The 18,923-nt window shown below is 39.1% G+C and overlaps 1 protein-coding gene across 1 annotated transcript in view; it reads left to right on the top strand.

Annotated features, from left to right (window-relative positions):
* SMC5 (structural maintenance of chromosomes 5) overlaps positions 1 to 16,282 on the top strand; it is a 58,376-nt gene extending 42,094 nt beyond the window's left edge. Inside the window, exons 17-24 of the mRNA XM_050328986.1 lie at positions 906 to 1,028; positions 8,175 to 8,300; positions 8,740 to 8,835; positions 9,213 to 9,317; positions 9,518 to 9,637; positions 12,211 to 12,390; positions 12,479 to 12,574; positions 15,184 to 16,282. Coding sequence (XP_050184943.1) covers positions 906 to 1,028; positions 8,175 to 8,300; positions 8,740 to 8,835; positions 9,213 to 9,317; positions 9,518 to 9,637; positions 12,211 to 12,390; positions 12,479 to 12,574; positions 15,184 to 15,330 — 993 coding nt within the window. The 3' untranslated portion in view covers positions 15,331 to 16,282. The remainder of the gene's footprint in view (positions 1 to 905; positions 1,029 to 8,174; positions 8,301 to 8,739; positions 8,836 to 9,212; positions 9,318 to 9,517; positions 9,638 to 12,210; positions 12,391 to 12,478; positions 12,575 to 15,183) is intronic.
* Positions 16,283 to 18,923: the final 2,641 nt, after the last annotated feature.

Genomic DNA, 18,923 nt, shown 5'->3' on the forward strand with positions numbered 1-18,923 from the left:
CTCTTTTTAGCTTCTCGTGTGAAAGATACATCCGTCTCCTTCGCAAGGGTACATCCTGTTTCTTGTTAAACTTTGTATTACCAATCTTGTCAGCTGATGGCCTTGCTAAACATTACAGTTCCGTATATTGATTCAATATTGCAAAGGCCCCAACAAAACCCAAGAGGTAAACAGATGTTCTCAATGCACCATAATTTGAAGTTTGAAGCTACCCTTCACACAGTCAAGAATCTAATGCTGATTTTGAAGACTCTAGGTCATTCCTGGGGCTGGTGTGTTTAAAGAAACAAGCATTTTAATGTCAACACTGTCAAATCAGGTTCTGGGAATCACTAAAGCCTGTTAGGAAGCTTCCCAAATAGAACATCCTTCTGTTGTCAGACACTGTTCCAGTTAAGAAACAAGACAATGGAGTCACTGTACATCTGTCAGTCAACTTGTGTTGTCATTAAGAGATGTATATATCTTTTGTGTTTATTTTTTGACCTTTTTTCATCTCTGTGTGTGTGACATGGCATCCATCAAAATCCACCACGTTGTCCACCAAATTCTGTCTATGAGAAACAACTGAGGTTGCCTTGGCTTTTCTTACATTTCACATATGGAGAAGGGCAAGAGAAAGTGGTTTTTTTTTTGATGTAAAATTGTTTGGTTGAAAGTGATATGTGTGTGTGTATACACATACTTAGAGATGAAAGTAATTGGGTACTATACATCTTAAAGAACTTGAGTCACCAGTAAACCACCTTTCTTTTTCATTGAATTTGAGGCAGTGTTGATGAGCTGAACACAGTGTGAGATTGTGTGTTATGACTAAAAAAAAATGGATAATTTCTAAAGCCCGTTAGTGATTATATTGGTTTTGAGTCTCTGGTGGAAAAAAAATTATTCTGTTTTCTTTGTAGGGTATCATTCCACTGAGCATCCTCAAAGGAGTTCTGACTCTTCAAAGGAGTAAGGTGATGGCTGAGAAGACCAGACTAGAATCAGAGTATAAACCAGGAACTGTACAGCTAAAAGCAGCAGAGGTAACAACTTCTATGAATATTGGGATATCGAATATGAAAACATCTTATGTGGAAGCCTTTATGGTGTTCAAAAGGGTACTTTTCTGTCTTTGCTTATGAGTCGGTATTAATATTGCTAAATATTTACTCTTGATTTCTGTGGTTTGACTTCTGCCTCTTCATTTAAAGCTGAGTAGGAGCTTTGCATTCCTCAATTAGGACAGATAAGCTTCTGTGAAAATGTGCCCTAACAATCATACCTTTTTTGTTGAAATGCATAGTGTGTCTAAAAAGGCTAGCTGTTACTTGGAAGTATTATTTTTCTTCTGAGTCTGTCCATGGACAAGTAGCTCTGACCCACATGAGAAATACAAACTCAAGATGAACCAGAAAGTGCAGCAGCAGAACAGAGCTATTTTACCTATCTTTCGTAGCTCACTGCCTCATACTGTAATTAAATGCCTATTTTTGAGGACAGAAAGGAAGATATACAGTCCTTGCATTGATCATATTAGGAAACTATACTGTGTTCAGGTAAAAAGTCTCTGGGGAATTAGTTCACAAGCGGGTATTGTTTTTGAAGAAGAGCAGAGGATGCTCATGGACTGCTGTATAGAGGTCGGTTTTTGTATTTGTGTAGTAGTACAATCTTTAAATGTTCTAGGGAATAAACTACCAAAGTAAAGGGGGGTAAGTTTTCTGGTTTTTTCACTAACCTACTGCTAACTCAGTTGGATCCATAAAAATAAAAACTGAAAAGCAGTTCAGGAGGTAAGTGATAATTATTTTGCATATATATGGATACATACTTCCAAAAACAATGACCTTGGCATGTCTTTAGAAAACCACTGGAGGTTATAGTTTCTGTCAGTTGCAGGCAAACTGGGCAGAGAACTTCCTAAGAGGAGCAGAAAGTACCTTGAAGACAGAGACAAGTCCAGTATGTTATTTGGAAAATGGCTGTTGCATCAGTTCTCACACATGATGCACCTGTTATTCAGAGTTTATCAAAATCCAATGCAAATTACTATTTCTGGAGCTCAGTAAGGAGTAAGAATGTATTGCAAAGCCATGTGAGCAGTGTGTATTTTCACTTGGAAATTTATTTAATGGTTTTAGTTGTCTCTGCCCACATCTTCATTGTTTAGGGAGTAGCTTGGGCTGGTGCACAGTTAGATGTCTGGTCAGCTTAGTAGGCAGTATTTGTGAGGTAAATGTTCTGATAGTTCTTAAACAAAAATTGCCTCTCTTGCTAGTGAAGAACTGTTTGAGTCAGGTGGGGTCCCATTGGTTGTAGTTATTGGGTTACATACAACCCCATCACTAGAAGAAATCAGAACTTTATTTTTGGTGGTTGGTTCAAGGAACATTAAAACAAACAAACGCCTAAAATTGGTAATCACAGTGATTAGAATTTTTAGACGCTTACCTGCTCTAGAGGATAACTCCTCTGACTATGCAAGTGCATCTTAAGTTTTCATGTACATAGAAATCCAAAACTACACTTCCCCGTATGCTGTGTAAGTGTAGAAGATCCTTCTGGAAGATTTTACTATGAGGAGGTTAGGGTTTTTTTGCTTAAGAGAACTTTCCAACCTGGAAAGAGTCATCTTTCCAAGAGACAGTTTTAGATGTTTCCTCCTCCTGCATTCCAGAGATGCTCTCCTTGGTATGAAAAAAGATAAGTTCTTGTGGACACGTATGAAGGCCAGGGAGGAGCAGGGATGATAAAAGCCCTGAGAGGAACAGAAGGCTTGTCTTTCCTAGGCCCAATACAGACTTGGACCAAGATGTTAAGCATTTGTAACTTGGGAAGTCAGTTCTCCGAAATCTTTCCACTGCCTGGTATTTTGGGTGTACCTCTGTTGCATTTGACCCCTACATGCTGCATCTTGAGTCTTTGAATTGTCTTTAGCCTCATTTTTCTTAATATTGGCTTGTGAATTATTTGTGGTTTAGACTGTTTAGTTTATTTCTTATTTTCTACCTTAAATGATACACTTCAATGGGGAAAAAAAATTTCTTAGCTTCGTCTCAAATTAACTGTTGCTGCATGTTTTTATAAAATAAATAAACCTGCAAAAATGAGGAAGCCAAACAGAAATAGAAATAAGCTCTGTAGTGAACTAAATTGAAGCCTTAATATTACAATTATGGGACCATTAATTCTCTGTTTATGATCAAGTATCTTTGTAGGTTATATGCTGGTCATGATGCATTCATTGAAAATGGTGAAAAGAAAGTGCAAAACTTTGTTATTACTTAGCACTTACTCATGGTGTTTATGTCCCAAGAAGTCTTAGAATCACAGAATGTCCTGAATTGGAAGGCACCCATGGGGATCAATAAAGTCCAACTTCTGACCCTGTGCAGGACCATCCCAAGAATCACAAACACTTCTTGAACTGTTAGACTTGGTCCCTTGACCACTTCCTTGGGCAGCCTGTTCCAGTGCCAGCCACTCTCTGAATGAAGAATCTTTTTCAAGTATCCAACCTAAACTTTCCCTGGCACAACTTCAGACCATTTCCTTGGGTCCTGTCACTGATCACCACAGAGAAGAGATCAGTGCTTGCTCCTCATCTTTCCCTCATGAGGAAGGGGACCACGATGAAGTCTCTCCTCAGTCTCCTCCAGGCTGAACAGACCAAGTGACCTCAGCCACTCCTTGTATGACCTCCCCTCTAGACCTTTCACCATCTTTGTGGCCCTCCTTTGGATGCTTTCTAATGGCTTGGGGTTTTATAGTACCTGAGTGAATATCTGATAGAGATTTGAACCAAACAGAAACCTCACTTTGTACATCTAAGAGGAGACCTTTTTTGAGGTCTTTGCAGTAGGACACTGTGGAGATAGAGCTTGTTTGTTGCTTCATTTTTTTTAACAATTTAAGTGTAAAGGCTCAAAAAGTATATGTTTTTGAACAAGTCCAGTTAACAACAACAGATTTCTGGGGTTTTTATTTTGTCACTACAGTTCAAGTGGGCACTATAGTATTTCATTTATTTATTTATATCTTTATATCTATATATAGTTATTTATATATTTATTTATTATTTATATCTTTGTATTTATTTAATGAGCACAGGAATTAAAACCTGTGTTCATGACTCATACTGAACATTAAGGAGGATTGCTAGCCCCATTTGCTCATTATGTAATTGCCACAGTTGCCTGCATGTTTGTTTATGGTGGTTGTTTCAAAGTCTTGCTAATTGACGTGCTTTGATAGCTTGTTCATTTACAGGCATGGGTTCAAACACAAATTCATGAGAAGTTGTTCACTACTGCTAGCTTTATTTTCTTTAACCAGCTCCTTATTTTGTATAAAACCAATTGCAGTACTGATGAGTGCAACAGAATACAGGTTGCTTGTGCATACAGAACAGAATTGATTTCTGCTCTTTGGTAGATGCATTTATGGAAGCTGTACTTGCAGCCCTGTACTAGTACAAAACTTCCCTGAAGTACCTGGATACAGCTGTTTCCAAGCTGATTCTTACACTGTTGGCTGTAACAAATTTAAAGTTTTCTTTAGACTTACCATTTTTTATGGTAGCATCTCTGTTCAAATTGGCAATTCTTAGTCTTTTTAATCTATGATTGTTTTATTGAAACACCTCCAGGAAATCAACAGAAACCTTACCATTTTATTTAGTATGTGGCCATGACAGTAAACTGGCAAAGCTGAATGAAAGTTGAAACTTTAACTGTTGTTAGGTTCAATTTAGAGTTTGCCTACTTCCAATGATTCAGAGTTGACTTGAGCTCTGGAAATGGTCAAACACATAAGTATAAAATCAATGCTTCTTACATTAAAAAGTATGGATGCTTCTGACTCTATCCTTTGCCTTCATTATCACGAAGTCAAACACATTTCAGATTAAGCCTTTAAGGTTTTAAATTTCTGGGTCCCATTTTAATTTAGAACTTTGTAAAACATTCCTAATTTTTTTTTTATTTAATGTATTACGTGGCATATGCAGATACCCAATGGAACAGAAATGCTGTGCTGTACAGATTTGTTTATGCCAATTCAGTGTAATGAAAGATGTTAGCTGTAAACAGAAAAAGGGACATCTTCCATTTACTATTATCTGTACAACTCTAATGGTAGTCCTTCTTTCCACCCCTGTGACATTTCTCTCCTTCTCTGCAATAGACTTCATGAAGTAGAGAGAATGACCTTAAAAAGATCTTTTGTTTTCCTCAACCTTTCTGAAACACAGTGTAGAAAAATACAGTGTGTTTATAGAGACTCTGAAGTGCTTATCTCTAATGCAAAATCTAGTGCTTGGTGTGGAGAGAAGGAAGAACAGGATTTTTGATTTGATACGTGCTGAGAACAGCAGCCCTAATTTTTGAGTTGAGTTTAAGAACTCCATGGATGATCATTCACAGTCATATGTATTACTACTACTTCTGTTGTATTTCGTGAATAAGGATTGATTAAATTGCCCAAAAGTAATGAGAGTTGCTATCAGTGTCTGCATCCTGTATTTCAAAATAAGTGTTTCTCTAACTGCATAATCTCCAAAGGAAAGCTTTGAATGTTTTGCACCATGGAGGACTCCTATTTTTAACTGAAGTGCACAACAATGATAATTGGGAAGATAAAGTTCTCGTAAATATAGGAACATAAGTAAACTTTGCAAACTGCCAGAAGAAGCTCTGAAGGAAGAGCAAGAATTTTGTGCCTCTGAAAAAAATGGAAATAATGTATTCCTGCAGTGTACTGGTCAGTTGAAAAGATGGATTGTATGTGTTACCACTGAGCAAATGTATAGTAAATTAACATGGGTTAAAATCCACCAGTGTGTTTGTATGTAGTCCTCTTCCCTTCTGATTGTGGGCTGTAGTGAGCAATCGCTCCCAAACACTGCAGGCTTAGCAGCTGGAAGCAGCAGCATTCCACATGTAGAGAGATGAGTGAGTGAGATTGAAGTATCTCTTCCCACCTGATCCCAGCAGACTTACCATGTTCTTTTGTCTGAATACTGCTTATTAGACACAATGTTTAGAATCATAGAATTAACTGGGTTGGAAGAGACCTCCGAGATCATCAAGTCCAACCCTTGATCCAATTCCACTGTGATTACTAGGTCCTGGCACCCAGTGTCACATCCAGCCTCATCTTAAAAACCTCCAGGGACAGTGAATCTACTACCTCTCTGGGCAGGCCATTCCAATGGCTGATCACTCTCTCTGTAAAGAACTTCTTTCTAATATCCAACCTAAAACTCCCCTGACAGAGCTTAAGCCCGTATCTTCTTGTCCTACTGCTGATTGCCTGGGAGAAGAGACCAACCCTCACCTGGCTGCAACCCCCTTTCAGGTAGTTGTAGAGAGTGATGAGGTCACCCCTGAGCCTCCTCTTCTCCAGACTAAACAACCCCAGCTCCCTCAGCCTCTCCTCATAGGACTTGTGCTCCAGTCCCTTCCCCAGCCTCGTTGCTCTTCTCTGGACCTGCTCCAGCACCTCAATATCCTTCCTGAACTGAGGGGCCCAGAGCTGAACACAATACTCAAGGTGTGGCCTCACCAGTGCTGAGTACAGGGGAAGGATCACTTCCCTGCTCCTGCTGGCCACACTGTTCCTGATCCAGGCCAGGATGCCATTGGCCTTCTTGGCCACCTGGGCACACTGCTGGCTCACGTTCAGCCTCCTGTCGATCAGCACCCCCAGGTCCCTTTCCACCTGGCTGCTCTCCAGCCACTCTGTGCCCAGCCTGTAGCGCTGCAGGGGTTGTTGTGGCCAAAGTGCAGGACCCGGCACTTGGCCTTGTTGAACCTCATCCCACTGAATCAACCCAGCTCTCCAGCCTATCCAGGTCCCTCTGCAGAGCCCTCCTGCCTTCCAGCTGATCAACACTCCCTCCCAACTTGGTGTCGTCTGCAAATTTGCTAATGTTGGACTCAATCCCCTCATCTAAATCTTCGATAAAGATGTTAAAAAGGACTGGGCCCAGCACTGATCCCTGGGGGACACCACTGGTGACCGGCTGCCAGCTGGATGCAGCCCCGTTCACAGCACTCTCTGGGCCCGGCCCTCCAGCCAGTTCTTAACCCAGCAGAGAGTGCCCCTGTCCAAGCCATGAGCTGTCAGCTTTTCCAGGAGTATATTATGGGAGACAGTGTCAAAGGCTTTGCTGAAGTCCAGACGGACACATCCACAGCCTTCCCCTCATCCACCAGGTGGGTCACCTGATCGTAAAAGGAGATCAGGTTGGTCAGACAGGACCTCCCCTCCTAAACCTGTGCTGGCTGGCTCTGATCCCTTGTCCATCCTGTAGGTGCTGTGTGATTGCACTTAGGATGATCTGCTCCATAATCTTGCCAGGCACTGAGGTCAGGCTGACAGGCCTGGAGTTTCCCGGGTCCTCCTTGCAACCCTTTTTGTAGATTGGCGTGACATTCACCAACTTCCAATCATATGGGACCTCCTCGGTGTTTTGTGAAGGTGCCATATTTATGTACTGTATTTTGGCTGCTGTAAACGACTTGACATACCATTGCATTATAACAGTCATGGGCCGAGTTAGCTGCTTACTTGTAGTAAGTTCCAAAGACTTAAACCTTGAGACCACTGTGAAACCAGAACCATACCTACATTTCACTTACTTTTAACACTAGTTTAAAAATGGTGTGTGTTTGTTTTGTGTTTTCGTAGGTAGAGTATGAAAAAGCAAATTAGGTACTTCTGATTGTGCAATGATGATGTTTACTTTGTAAAATTTCAGCTGAAAAAATCATTCAGGGTACATCATGTCCACTGTGCTTTCCTAATGAAATAAATACATTTAAATGTGAGCTGATATAAGGCTCATAACAGTTGTGTTTTGGCTATAAGTAATTTCTTGTAAAATAGTCTCTTTTGAGGCATCTATTAAATCTACGTGCACACTTGTTTAGTTAAAAGAAAGTAAATTTACCTGTGTTAGAAGAATTTGCTTTTGATAGCTTTACCTTGACATCTGTTGACTTCTAGCAGAGAGATATGATGAGTACTCTTTAAAACAATTTTTTTCAACATTCTAACAGTCAGTCTGATTTCATTTCCGCTTCAGATGTGGTTTGTTGCCAGTGTACTGGTGTCATCTCTGGAAATTCATAATAAAGTTTCAAAATAAGGTGTATTTTTTTTTAATATTTTTGATATTTTGGCAGCAATGGTTCCAGGTACTGGATGATAAGAAGCAAGTTCTTTATGAGAACTGCAAGGAGCTGTTGAAGCAAGCTCGACACATCTGCAAATTGAGTCCGGATCAAGATTTTCCAAAAGAATTGCAAAATGTATGTACAAAAACAAATCTTCACACCTGCCTTAAACTTATAGCTTCTGCAAAGAGTATTGTCTATTTCATATTGGAAGGCTCCCAGTAAAGAATTGTGTGTATTTCTTTTATTGTCACTTAACCTTTTAAAGCAACTTTAAATAGTGCTGGGATACCCTCTATTACTTTGTTTTGTACACAGGGGAGAGAAAATTTGATTTGAGATTTCAATTAAAATCCATATATTGTGTTCACAGAAATAATTAGAGGCTGTGTTTTTCTAGCTTCCTTCTCTGTGCAGAGTAGTTTGTAAAGTGAATTTTGCTGTGTTAAATTTTGAATATGCAACATCCTGATTAAAAGTTATAGAATATTTAATGGCTTATTCAATTTCTTTTTAGGAAACTTGAGTCCTTCATTTGTATTGCTTTGTAATAGTTGCATCCTTTCTCTTGTAGAGTTTTCAGGCTCTTCCAAACACATTGGAGGAAATTGATGCTCTTCTGAATGAAGAGAAGACCAGAGCCTCCTGTTTCACAGGCCTGAACGCGTCGGTATGTTCAGTGCTTATCCTCCACTCTCACTTCCTCCCTCTCTACTTGCATTGTACTTGCTTCCCACTCTGTGCTAGATCCCTTGGTATAGGTATAAAAAGCTAGACAGCAGGAACAATGTGTTGTAAATGCCAGATTCTGCATCTATTCAAATTTTAAGTAGGTTGTTCCAAGAGAACAGTGTGTTCTGTGCCTTTTAAAAAAATGTGAAAGAGGCAATGCTTTAGAACTTCTTTGCTTTAAAGCTAGAAATGTTCGTTGTGCAGTGCAGTAGTGTATATAATTGTGTTTGAACATCATCAGTGCAGTGTGATATTATTACAATGAAGGTTAGAATTGGGAAACGTCTTGTTGATTACCTTTTTTAATTCTGTCAGGTTGTTGAAGAATACAATAAGCAAACACAAGAAATACAGCAGTTGATGGAATATCTAGAGGAAAAGAAAAATGAATTGAATAACTATAGGCAAAACATTTCACAGGTAATAGCTCGGGTTATCACTTTGGTATCATTATAGTCTTTTGTCTTTATACATTGTAGAACAAATGTATGTACAGAAATAAATTGTCTTGAGTGTAAACTGAGATGTTAGCTTCCCTAATCGTGATGTTTCTTTAACTGCTATCTCTAAGGGAAAATTCAGTTATTAAACTGATTTTACATGCGTATGTCTACTTCTAGGTCAAAGAAAGGTGGCTAAACCTCTTGAAAGACATGATTGAACAAATTAATGCTAAGTTCAGTAAGTTCTTTAGTTCTATGCAGTGTGTTGGTGAAGTTGACCTTCATGCAGAAAATGAGGTAAGATTTATTTTTCATATGGAAGAGTAACATTTTTTTGCATCATCTTTTCCTTATTTATTGCTAGAGGAAAGTAACAACAAAGTCATTTGGAGGTGTTATTTTTAAAAAAATGTTTACTGAACACTTTGTGAACTGAACTGACTGACCAATCTGATTTGAAGAGAAGTGGATCTTCATCCAGATACATAGGACTTCACCTCTTGACTTTTGGAATAGGCTTGCAACTTACAGAGCCTGTTTAGAAGCATTGTATTTACTTTAGCTGTAACTCAGATTTATGAAGTTAATGATTTGATTCTGCATTTTCAGCTGATTTGTGTTTCTCTGGTATCATCTATATCTGCTATTATTAGGTCTTGATTTGTAGATTCTACTGGAGTCTCCTGGCATTTTGTCTGTTCTGGAAGCAGCAGTCATTGGGCCCATCCTGTTATGTTCTCAGTAGGGTTTATCTCTGATAAAGAGTTTAAAGCATAAGTAGAACTTGGGGAGAAATAGTGTGGTGGACAGAAGAGAAATTGCATATTTTGTTCTAAATTGATCTCTCTAGTGATGACTTCAGAGCTTTCATGTGTTAAATGCATAGACTCTACAATAGTGAAAATAAAGACTTAAAATTTTCTCTTTTTTTCCTATTGTAAATTAAGTTGAACAGCTTTTTTTTTAAATACTTGAAGTGATAGCTGTTACGTGGGGCAGAATAGTGTCTGACAAGGCTCTGTGTATGAACTGCATAAAAAATTTTTAATGGAGACTAGTATTATGAAACAGTAGGACATTAAAACATGGACTTGTCTGGTCTTTTGATAGTTACCTGGAGAGTCAGATCTATTTTACACAAAACTGACTTTTAGATAAAAGTACGTTGGGAGTGAGAACACAGAAGGAACATTAAGGCAGTTCAAAAGCAAAAGGAGTCTGGACTCTCTTTCTGAACAACTTGTTTGGAAGGTCTTGATGTCACAAGTAGTTTTAAAAGGTTACCTGGTGGTATTGTGCCAGTGAGTTAAAATTTCTCAGTGGCATCAGTGGCAAAAATGCAGAAAGGGAGATAATCTGTTCCCAGTCTTGGATTCCTTACCTTTTGCTGAAGCAGGCTCTATTGCCTGACATGTAGATATAAAGAGAGACACTCTTGAGAAAGAATTCTTTTCTTAGAAATATTTCTGTGACACTGAAGTTCAAACCTCTGTTAGCCTGCCTTGCAGGTAACTTTAGATCTGTTGATGTCATTGGTGACAGTAATAGGAGAAATCTTGGATGTTGGGAGGGATTTACAGAAAGGGAGATTAGACATTGGAACTAACTGCCTAAGGAGGTGGTGGAGTCACCGTGCCTAGAGGTGTTTAAGGAAAGACTGGACGTGGCACTTGATGCCATCGTCTAGTTGACACGGTAGTGTTCAGTCATAAGTTGTACTCAGTTATCTCAGAGGTCTTTTCCAACAAAAGCTGTGATTCTGATTCTGTGACACTGTGTGGAGCACTTCACTGGGTTCTTCCATGACATCCTAGCAGAAGCCTCAGTAAACATTTTTACTTCCCTTGGTAACCAGAATTCCACTAGCAATGATAACCCTCACATCCCTTGATTTCCCCACAGAGAGTTTTTAGCATCATTCTTGTCAGGTCTTGAACATCTTGCCAATTATAGAAACTGGCATTCCAAATAATCTGGCAACAAAGGCCTGACTTTCTGACACCATCATGGCTATTTTGGAGGGTGAATCTTTCTTACTCAAGGTTTTGCTAACCTGTGCAATGTTCACTTTCCTGAGCCTAGCTTCAGTCTGTGCAAATGGATCTAAAATTATAGTGACCCTAGAGACCTTAGATTCTAGTTTTTGTTTTTCCTTACATGAAGTTGTGATCAGAACAACTGAACACAAGTTCAGAAATATTAGTGAATACTCTGAAGGTTTCTTTTTTCTCTGAATCATGACGTATTTCCATGCATGATGCTTCTTTTGAATCACATGTGTTACCTGACACCCTCGGGCTGCTGACAAGTGTCACTTTACTGTTAAAGAAAAGCCAGGGTTAGAATGTTTGTGTGGTTTTCCTGTGTTAAGTATGAAAAGAAAATTGCTGTTGTGAATTTTGGACTGCTTGCACTTGAAGAGGTTCAGATGGAGGCTTAACCTACACACACACCATCACTCCTTTGGTCAGTTTGATAGTACCATGTACCTTAATGCCCTAATTTTTTTTCTGATGAATGGGACTTACAGGGACATTGTTTTCTTTTTCTAGCCAAGATTTTTTTTCCTGCTGATATTCTGAATGTGTATGAAACCTTCTTACCAGGGATTCAGAAATGAACAGATCATTGTCATGCGGAATGAGTGTTGTTGAAAATTCTCTAACAAGAGTATATGAGATTTAAGAAAAATAGATGAAGCAGAATTAATATGTATGATTTTAAGTTGAAACTGAGTAGTTTGTAGACCCCTAGATATTTCAGGTTCGTAGACCTGTAGATATTTGTCATAAATTTCTTCAATTTGCATGTAATTTTAAAATAAGCTGTAGTACAAAGAAAATGAGTCCGACAGGTACTGGCTTTTACAGGAGGAGTATGACACGTATGGGATTCGCATTAGAGTAAAATTCCACAGTGGCACTAAACTTCATGAATTGACTCCATATCATCAGAGTGGAGGTGAGAAGAGTGTTTCCACTATGTTGTACCTGATGGCTCTGCAAGAACTCAACAGATGTCCTTTCAGGGTTGTTGATGAAATAAATCAGGTGAGGATCAATAGTGCAGTATTGAACTTATTATATACAGGTGCTTATGACACAGTGAAGAGAACAGTACTTTTTTTTCTCCTTTTAGGGAATGGATCCAGTGAATGAGAGAAGAGTTTTTCAAATGGTTGTGGAAACTGCTTGTAAAAAAAGGAGCTCTCAGTACTTCCTCATTACACCAAAGGTGCGTGGCAGAAAATGAAATGAAAAACTTAGTGTAGGAGATTTAAGACTTCTGTGATAATACCCCTATAAACACTGTATAACTTACAGTTAGGTTTGTTTTACCTAAGAACTTTGTATTAAAGGATAACTGAGAGGATATGTCCATTTTAAGGACAATCCTGGCAAGAATTGAGACAGCTTAGACCAAGGCTCATGTCCTCAGAAACCCATTCACCGCAAGTATCATGTGTTAACCGCCAGTGGACAGGGTTACAATGGAACGAGACCTCTAGCTAACACAGAATTCAGGCTGTAGAACAGACCAATTTCCAAACAAGTCAGATGATGATACTGAAGAAGGAGCAGGCTAGTGCTGCTGACATCAGAAGAACTAGAAGAGGTCCATGTTAATACATGAAAACTATTCAAGTAATAATCTGAGACACGAAAGCTGAGAAAAGGTGAGAGCTAGGCTCCAAGAGTGTTTAATTGTAATCTTCTGCTAAAATGAAAAAATGAAAAGATAATTGACTTACTAGGTGATGTGGTGATGTGATGCCAAGGCTTGAAAGGACTAAGGTAAGTAGGGTAGCTGTTCACCTGTACCTTTAACAGAGACTAATGTTATTTAACCAGTAAAGGTTATTTGTGCATCAGGGAGACAAGCAGGCAGTAATGGGCTGGTTTTTATTAACATACCAGGTCTGCATCCTATTACTCACTATGTTTTAGAAAATCTGGCTGGTTTATGCTATTCTTTTCTGTACATAGCAGTTGAAGGGTCTGAGTAAAGCCACCTTAACAGCATTTATCTGACTGAAAGTGGGTGGAAGGTGGTGCTGCTTGTTCCTTCTGATCTTGCTGTATACTTGCCTCCACACAGTTTCGTGGTTTCCTGACCACATTACTTCTTTGCTGGTCTGTGTGTTACCTACTCCCTTTTGTCTTCTTGAGATTCCCCTCCTTATTAGGTCAGCTTTTCAGTGCTCTCTCCTACTTTGAGAAAGAACAGAATGATTTAGATGTTGAAAAAATAGAGATAACTCAACTAACTATAACACTGCCCAAATCTAAGAAACTGTAGAAAATTATTGTCTGGGCTTCAGAGTTGTGTTCTGTTCTAAAAGTTGTACTCATTGTCAAATTACTAAGAATAGAGAAAGGGGAAATGAGAGTTGTGCAGAACCAGAAGGAAGATTAAAAAAATAAAGCAGGATTAAAAAAATCTCAGAAGCATTATTCAACAGCAAGAGACAGGGCTATGAAGAGATGGCTGAAGGTATTACATCTTTCTGGCTCCTCCTTCTTCCCACTCCCCACAAATAGGTGATCACAACAGCAAAGTTGTAATGGCCTATCACAAGAAACGTGAGTGAGAGAGCACATCATATACAGGTTTTAACCCATGACAGTGTTTGAGTGGGCACATCAGAGGATCATTGAAAGGCTGCACAGGGCAGGCTGAGGAGAAAGCCAGACTGCTGTTACAGTGCCTTACCTGCAGTTCCTGAGCCTGTGCTGTATGTTACCCCTTCCTAGAAAGCAAGGATGTAATCACATACTAGGAAGTGTGACAATTGTCATTCTAAGGTAAGTTCTGTGTATGTACCCAGTGGATACACAGAAAACTGCAACCCTTTTTTGTTGACACCTTCTCCAGCTATGTTTTTAAGCAAGCTATTAGAGGGGAAAGGATATAAACTAATATGCAGTAAAGTTGATTAGGAAGGTGAGTAGATGAACTGATTGTGTTCCTTAGGAGTGGATTTGAAAATGAGTGTTTTTAATAATATGTGCTGAAACAAATTACATTTGTTAAACATACGAATAATCACCATGTTGGGAGTTAATCCTTTTTTGGCTGTAAAGCAAGATTTGAATTCTAAACAATCTTAGGTATCTTTATTCAAAAACAAGATTCATTTCAGCACAGACAAGCATAAAATTTAGTACTTAAATGGGAAAAATCAACAGCAGCATCTGGTCTAAGGCCTAAAATGACTATGGATTAAGTTGCTGTGAATAAGTTGTGCATCAGTTACAAGTAAATTGCTAAGCATCATCCTGAGCACTGCACGTAATCCTACAGCTCACATGACATCTGTCTCTTAGGCTTGTGCCTACAAGATCTGGATTGTTGTAAGTGTCCGGCTTTGACTGTGACACTTCAAAAAAGTGGTATGGGGAGGCTGGAGTTACTACAGAAGACAGCAGAGCAACTTCTAAGTAGTTTTGATTGTTTTGAGTTTCCACTAATGGAAATTGCTAAGCTCAAAGGAGCACAAGGCTGGAGAGAGACATAATAATTGTACCCAAGTAAATATACTTACTGTCCTGCCCTAGGAAAAAAAAAAAGAAAACCAGCTATTACTCTTTCCCTATTGTGGATACAGAAAAAAAGGTATTGAAACTGTTTCTTCCAGTAAGGATAGTGACACATAGAAATTGCCTGAAGAATGAGTGGAGTCTCTTTGAGGCGGTTTCTAGGAACAAATGTACATCATCTGTCAGAAAGGCTGTATTCTGCCATATTGACCTTTTGAGATCTAAGGTGTTACGTAGACTTCCCCTTTTAGAAAATGGGGAACATCCAGCTATTTTGACTTTGGTTTTTGTGTTTTTCGCTAGCTCCTGTGGAATCTCTCTTACAATGACAAGATGACTGTGCTGTTTATCTACAGTGGACCTTTTATGATGGAGGCAGAAGAATGGAACACAAAGTATTTCATGAAGCGACGACGGCGACTTTCAAGGATGGATGAACAGTGTATATAAAATATACATATGGAAAATGTTTCTATAGACCTTTTTTGGAATATCTGGCTTTCAAGACTCCAGAGGTTGTCAAAGTGGAGAACCTGAAAAGAATTGATAATTATGAACCTGAATCTTAAGGTTTACACAAATGTATGATTTGAAGTGCATAATTTCTTTTTGAAGCCTTTCATAGTGGTCATTTTCGCAATGGTAGGTTAAAATAAAAAGGAAATTTCTTGTTTTTTTCTGGGTTTTTTTCAGTAATGCAACATCAGAAATACAGTTAATTTTTCTAGGTTGTACTGGACTAATTCTATGACTGTTGTTTTTTGGGGGGCTCTTATTTTTCCCCCCAAAAATAGCAATTAGCTTTTGGTAGTCTTCCTTTAACACAGATATGGATATTATCTAAAGTTCCCTTATTGGAATGTAACCTTTTTTAGTTAGTTCATATGATCTGCAGGAAGAGAATAATTTGTAAGTAGCTGAGAATTGGTTCTATGAAAATACACCTGAACTTATAAGAATATGATTCTATGAATGTATTACTGTTAAGTAAATTCTTTATTGTCATTGTTATCATTTTTGACATAATGTTTAATTTTGTAATCCTCAAGGGGTAAGGTCACAAAATCACAAATATTTGACAGAAGAGCTAAAAGAGTTTGGAAACTTGCGCTCTGGTCCAGGGTTTGGGTTGGTCAGCAGAATATCCTCAACATAACTAAAACTGCAGGTCCGTCTCTCTGTCCACTGTATTGCAGGGTCTTTGTTTTATATGTGTTCTTTGATATACAAAATACTTAGCTTCTTGTAACCCTGAATTTCTAAGGTGGTTGTTTTGTTATGTTTTTTCATTTTTATTTTTATGGAGTTGTAAAAACAGACGTTTTGTTTAGTCTCTGAGCATCACTATATGAAAAGTGCAGTTTGTTTTCAGTGTCTAAATAAGTGAAACTACTTACACGAACATGTGTTAAGACTTGGTTCTTCTGTGAATAGAGAGCACTATCTATTCTTAATGATTTCGTCTTAGAACTTCATGGGATTCTTCTAAGATTTCAGTTCTCATGTTTCAAACTGAGGTAGGAAATAGAAGTGACTTATTTCAAGAGGATGACACTTCAGATCCTGTCTCAAAAATTATCTCTTGTGTATACATGGCTGCCACACTGCACAAGTGAAGAGGTGTTTGCTTTTTCCTTGGAGCCGTTGACCACAGGTGCTGATTTCATTGTATCTTGCTGCAATCTTAATACAATACTGTTGTTCATACTAACTTACCCCAGACAGTGTAATGAGCTGCAAAACTACCACTGTCATGGTACTGACAAATAGATCTGCAGTATCCAGCAGCTCTGCTACCTGAGGCCTCTGAAGGAGGTGTGTATATGGAAGCAGCCATTACTGTTGGCAGTGGGCTCCCATACACTAGGTCCTGTTAGTCACCTGCTGATTTGTGTGAGAGGTGCATCCAGAGACCACCTGGTGTAAAAGGGAGCCTTTTGAACTTGGTAGTGTATTCAAACTTGAAAATCTACATGGAACTGCTGAGTGTAGCTGCAGTGTTACAGAGCATTCCCTACCAGCTAACAGGGCCCTTCTGTGCTGCCAGCTTCCTCCTGCTTTGCTACTGACAATGAGCTCTCACTATAAAAACCCATGGAATTGATTTCAGTGTAACTTTGAGGAGGGGAGAACAAGTGGGAGTTAAGGTTAAATATACATGTGTTATCCAACTTTCTCTGCTGACTAGACAGGACCTCTCAAAAATGTAGAAGTGGAAAGACCCCAAATAGTCCTAACAGCTGATGTATAAATTGAGCTTTCTCCAAAAATAGGTACTTTCCCCTGTTGTTTAGACCAGCTGAAGACTATGGCAAAGATCCTCTTCCACTACCATCTGCTGTTCTAACAAACATCTGTGTCTGCTAATGTATTGCAACAGAGAGAAACAGCATGGAAATTGTGACTTACTGAGAAATAAAAAGATCTTGGAAAAAAAAAAAGTGTTTAATACAACATGTACTTGTGCAGGTATGTTATTGTTATTTAGGAGAGATTACTTAGTCAAAACAAACTAGAATGAGGAGAGACCCTTGCACCACTACGCTGTTTTTAACATGCTTAGATGAAGCTTAGTTTTGTACTCGAAGAAAAATAAATGTGTTCTGACAAAGTTGTTGCTGACTGGGAACATCTGTTCTCCGGGCTTTTAGAGTTACTGAGATGACAGAGCTGGGCTGGGCTGCAGGACGCTTACTGAGAAGTACAGTAGGTGCTCCTTAGGGGCCGGGATACAAACCTGCTCTGGGCTTCATAGCAAAGGGTACTTAGAGTTAACACTACTGGAGGCTTTTGTCTATGGTTTATTACAAGATGTCTTCTGTTACGAAGATCTCTGTCCAATGCTTCCTGTCTAGAAGCTTCTGGACCATATTCAGATGCTGCTTACTGTGGATTGTGGAAACTAACTTAGGTTTCTTCCATGAAACTGCAGTTTCCTGCTTGTTCCCTTGGCAAGGTCTCTAAATTTTCCAAATAGCTTTTACTAAAAAGCCTTATTTTTCACCTTTTTTGCCCTTCCCATGCCATTTCATAGTGTCTGCTTGAAAATAAAATGTTAGAGCAAACAGATAATCAAGATGTAAAATCTGTCTGTTTTACAAACTCTTGGCAAAATATTAGCATGTTGTTTGATACTATCCGTGCTGTCCACTTTGGACAGTGGGGTTTGCCTGGGGGATGGAAGGAAATGTGAGAAAGAAATCTGTCGTTCAAGTTGCTCTACATTTGCTAAATGGAGCAGGGGTCCTGTGGCTGTTCAAAGGAGTCCCACATTGTGCAGAATTCCTTCTCTTGTCTTAGTACCTCACAATCCTCAAAACCACCTGTGTTGGCAGAGGAGCACCATGCTGAGGTGAAGGACTGTCCCAGCTCAGCAGTACCTGGTAACTCTACCTAAAAATGTTTCATAATTTCATAGAAGTTGTTTCAATGTTGCATGCATCATTTCCTTGTCTTCTCCCCTGTCTTTATTTGGCCTGCATTTTGAAAGAAGAGCTGTAGTTATTTCTGATTTGATTGTGTCCTGGTTCCATCCAGGACAGGGTTACTTAATTTTTATGGTAGGTGGGAGGGAACATGGCCAGGACCTGGATGCTGTTCTATACCACCTTAGGTCGTTGGCAGGGATGGAGGGAAAGGGACTTTCCTTGGAAGAAGGGGCTCCTTCTGGTCCAGAAAATGTCACAGAGAAAGGTGTCCAGTATTGTCTATTCTCACAGAGTTTGAGTGAATTTTTTTTTTTTCTTACACCCTTTGTCATTAGTATTGTTGCTGGTTTTATTTTCTTATCTCATTGCTTTTTCCAGTAAATTCCTATTGACCAATGATCTTTGCCTTTTGTGCCCCCAGTTCTCCCCTCTGTCCCGCCACAGCAGGAAGAGAAAACGGAGCAAGATGGAGCAGCACCTGTTTGGAGAGTCTTGGTGAGGGCACTGAACTGGGGAGTACCATTCCTAAACCAGGACAGATTGGCACAGTATCTTATGGCAGATGGCTGTCAGAACTACATTATGGGAAGCAGGGGGAACCTTGACACGCTGGCT

Source organism: Myiozetetes cayanensis, unplaced genomic scaffold, assembly GCF_022539395.1.
Source record: "Myiozetetes cayanensis isolate MyiCay16 unplaced genomic scaffold, myiCay2020 scf4, whole genome shotgun sequence".
NCBI classification, from domain to species: domain Eukaryota; kingdom Metazoa; phylum Chordata; class Aves; order Passeriformes; family Tyrannidae; genus Myiozetetes; species Myiozetetes cayanensis.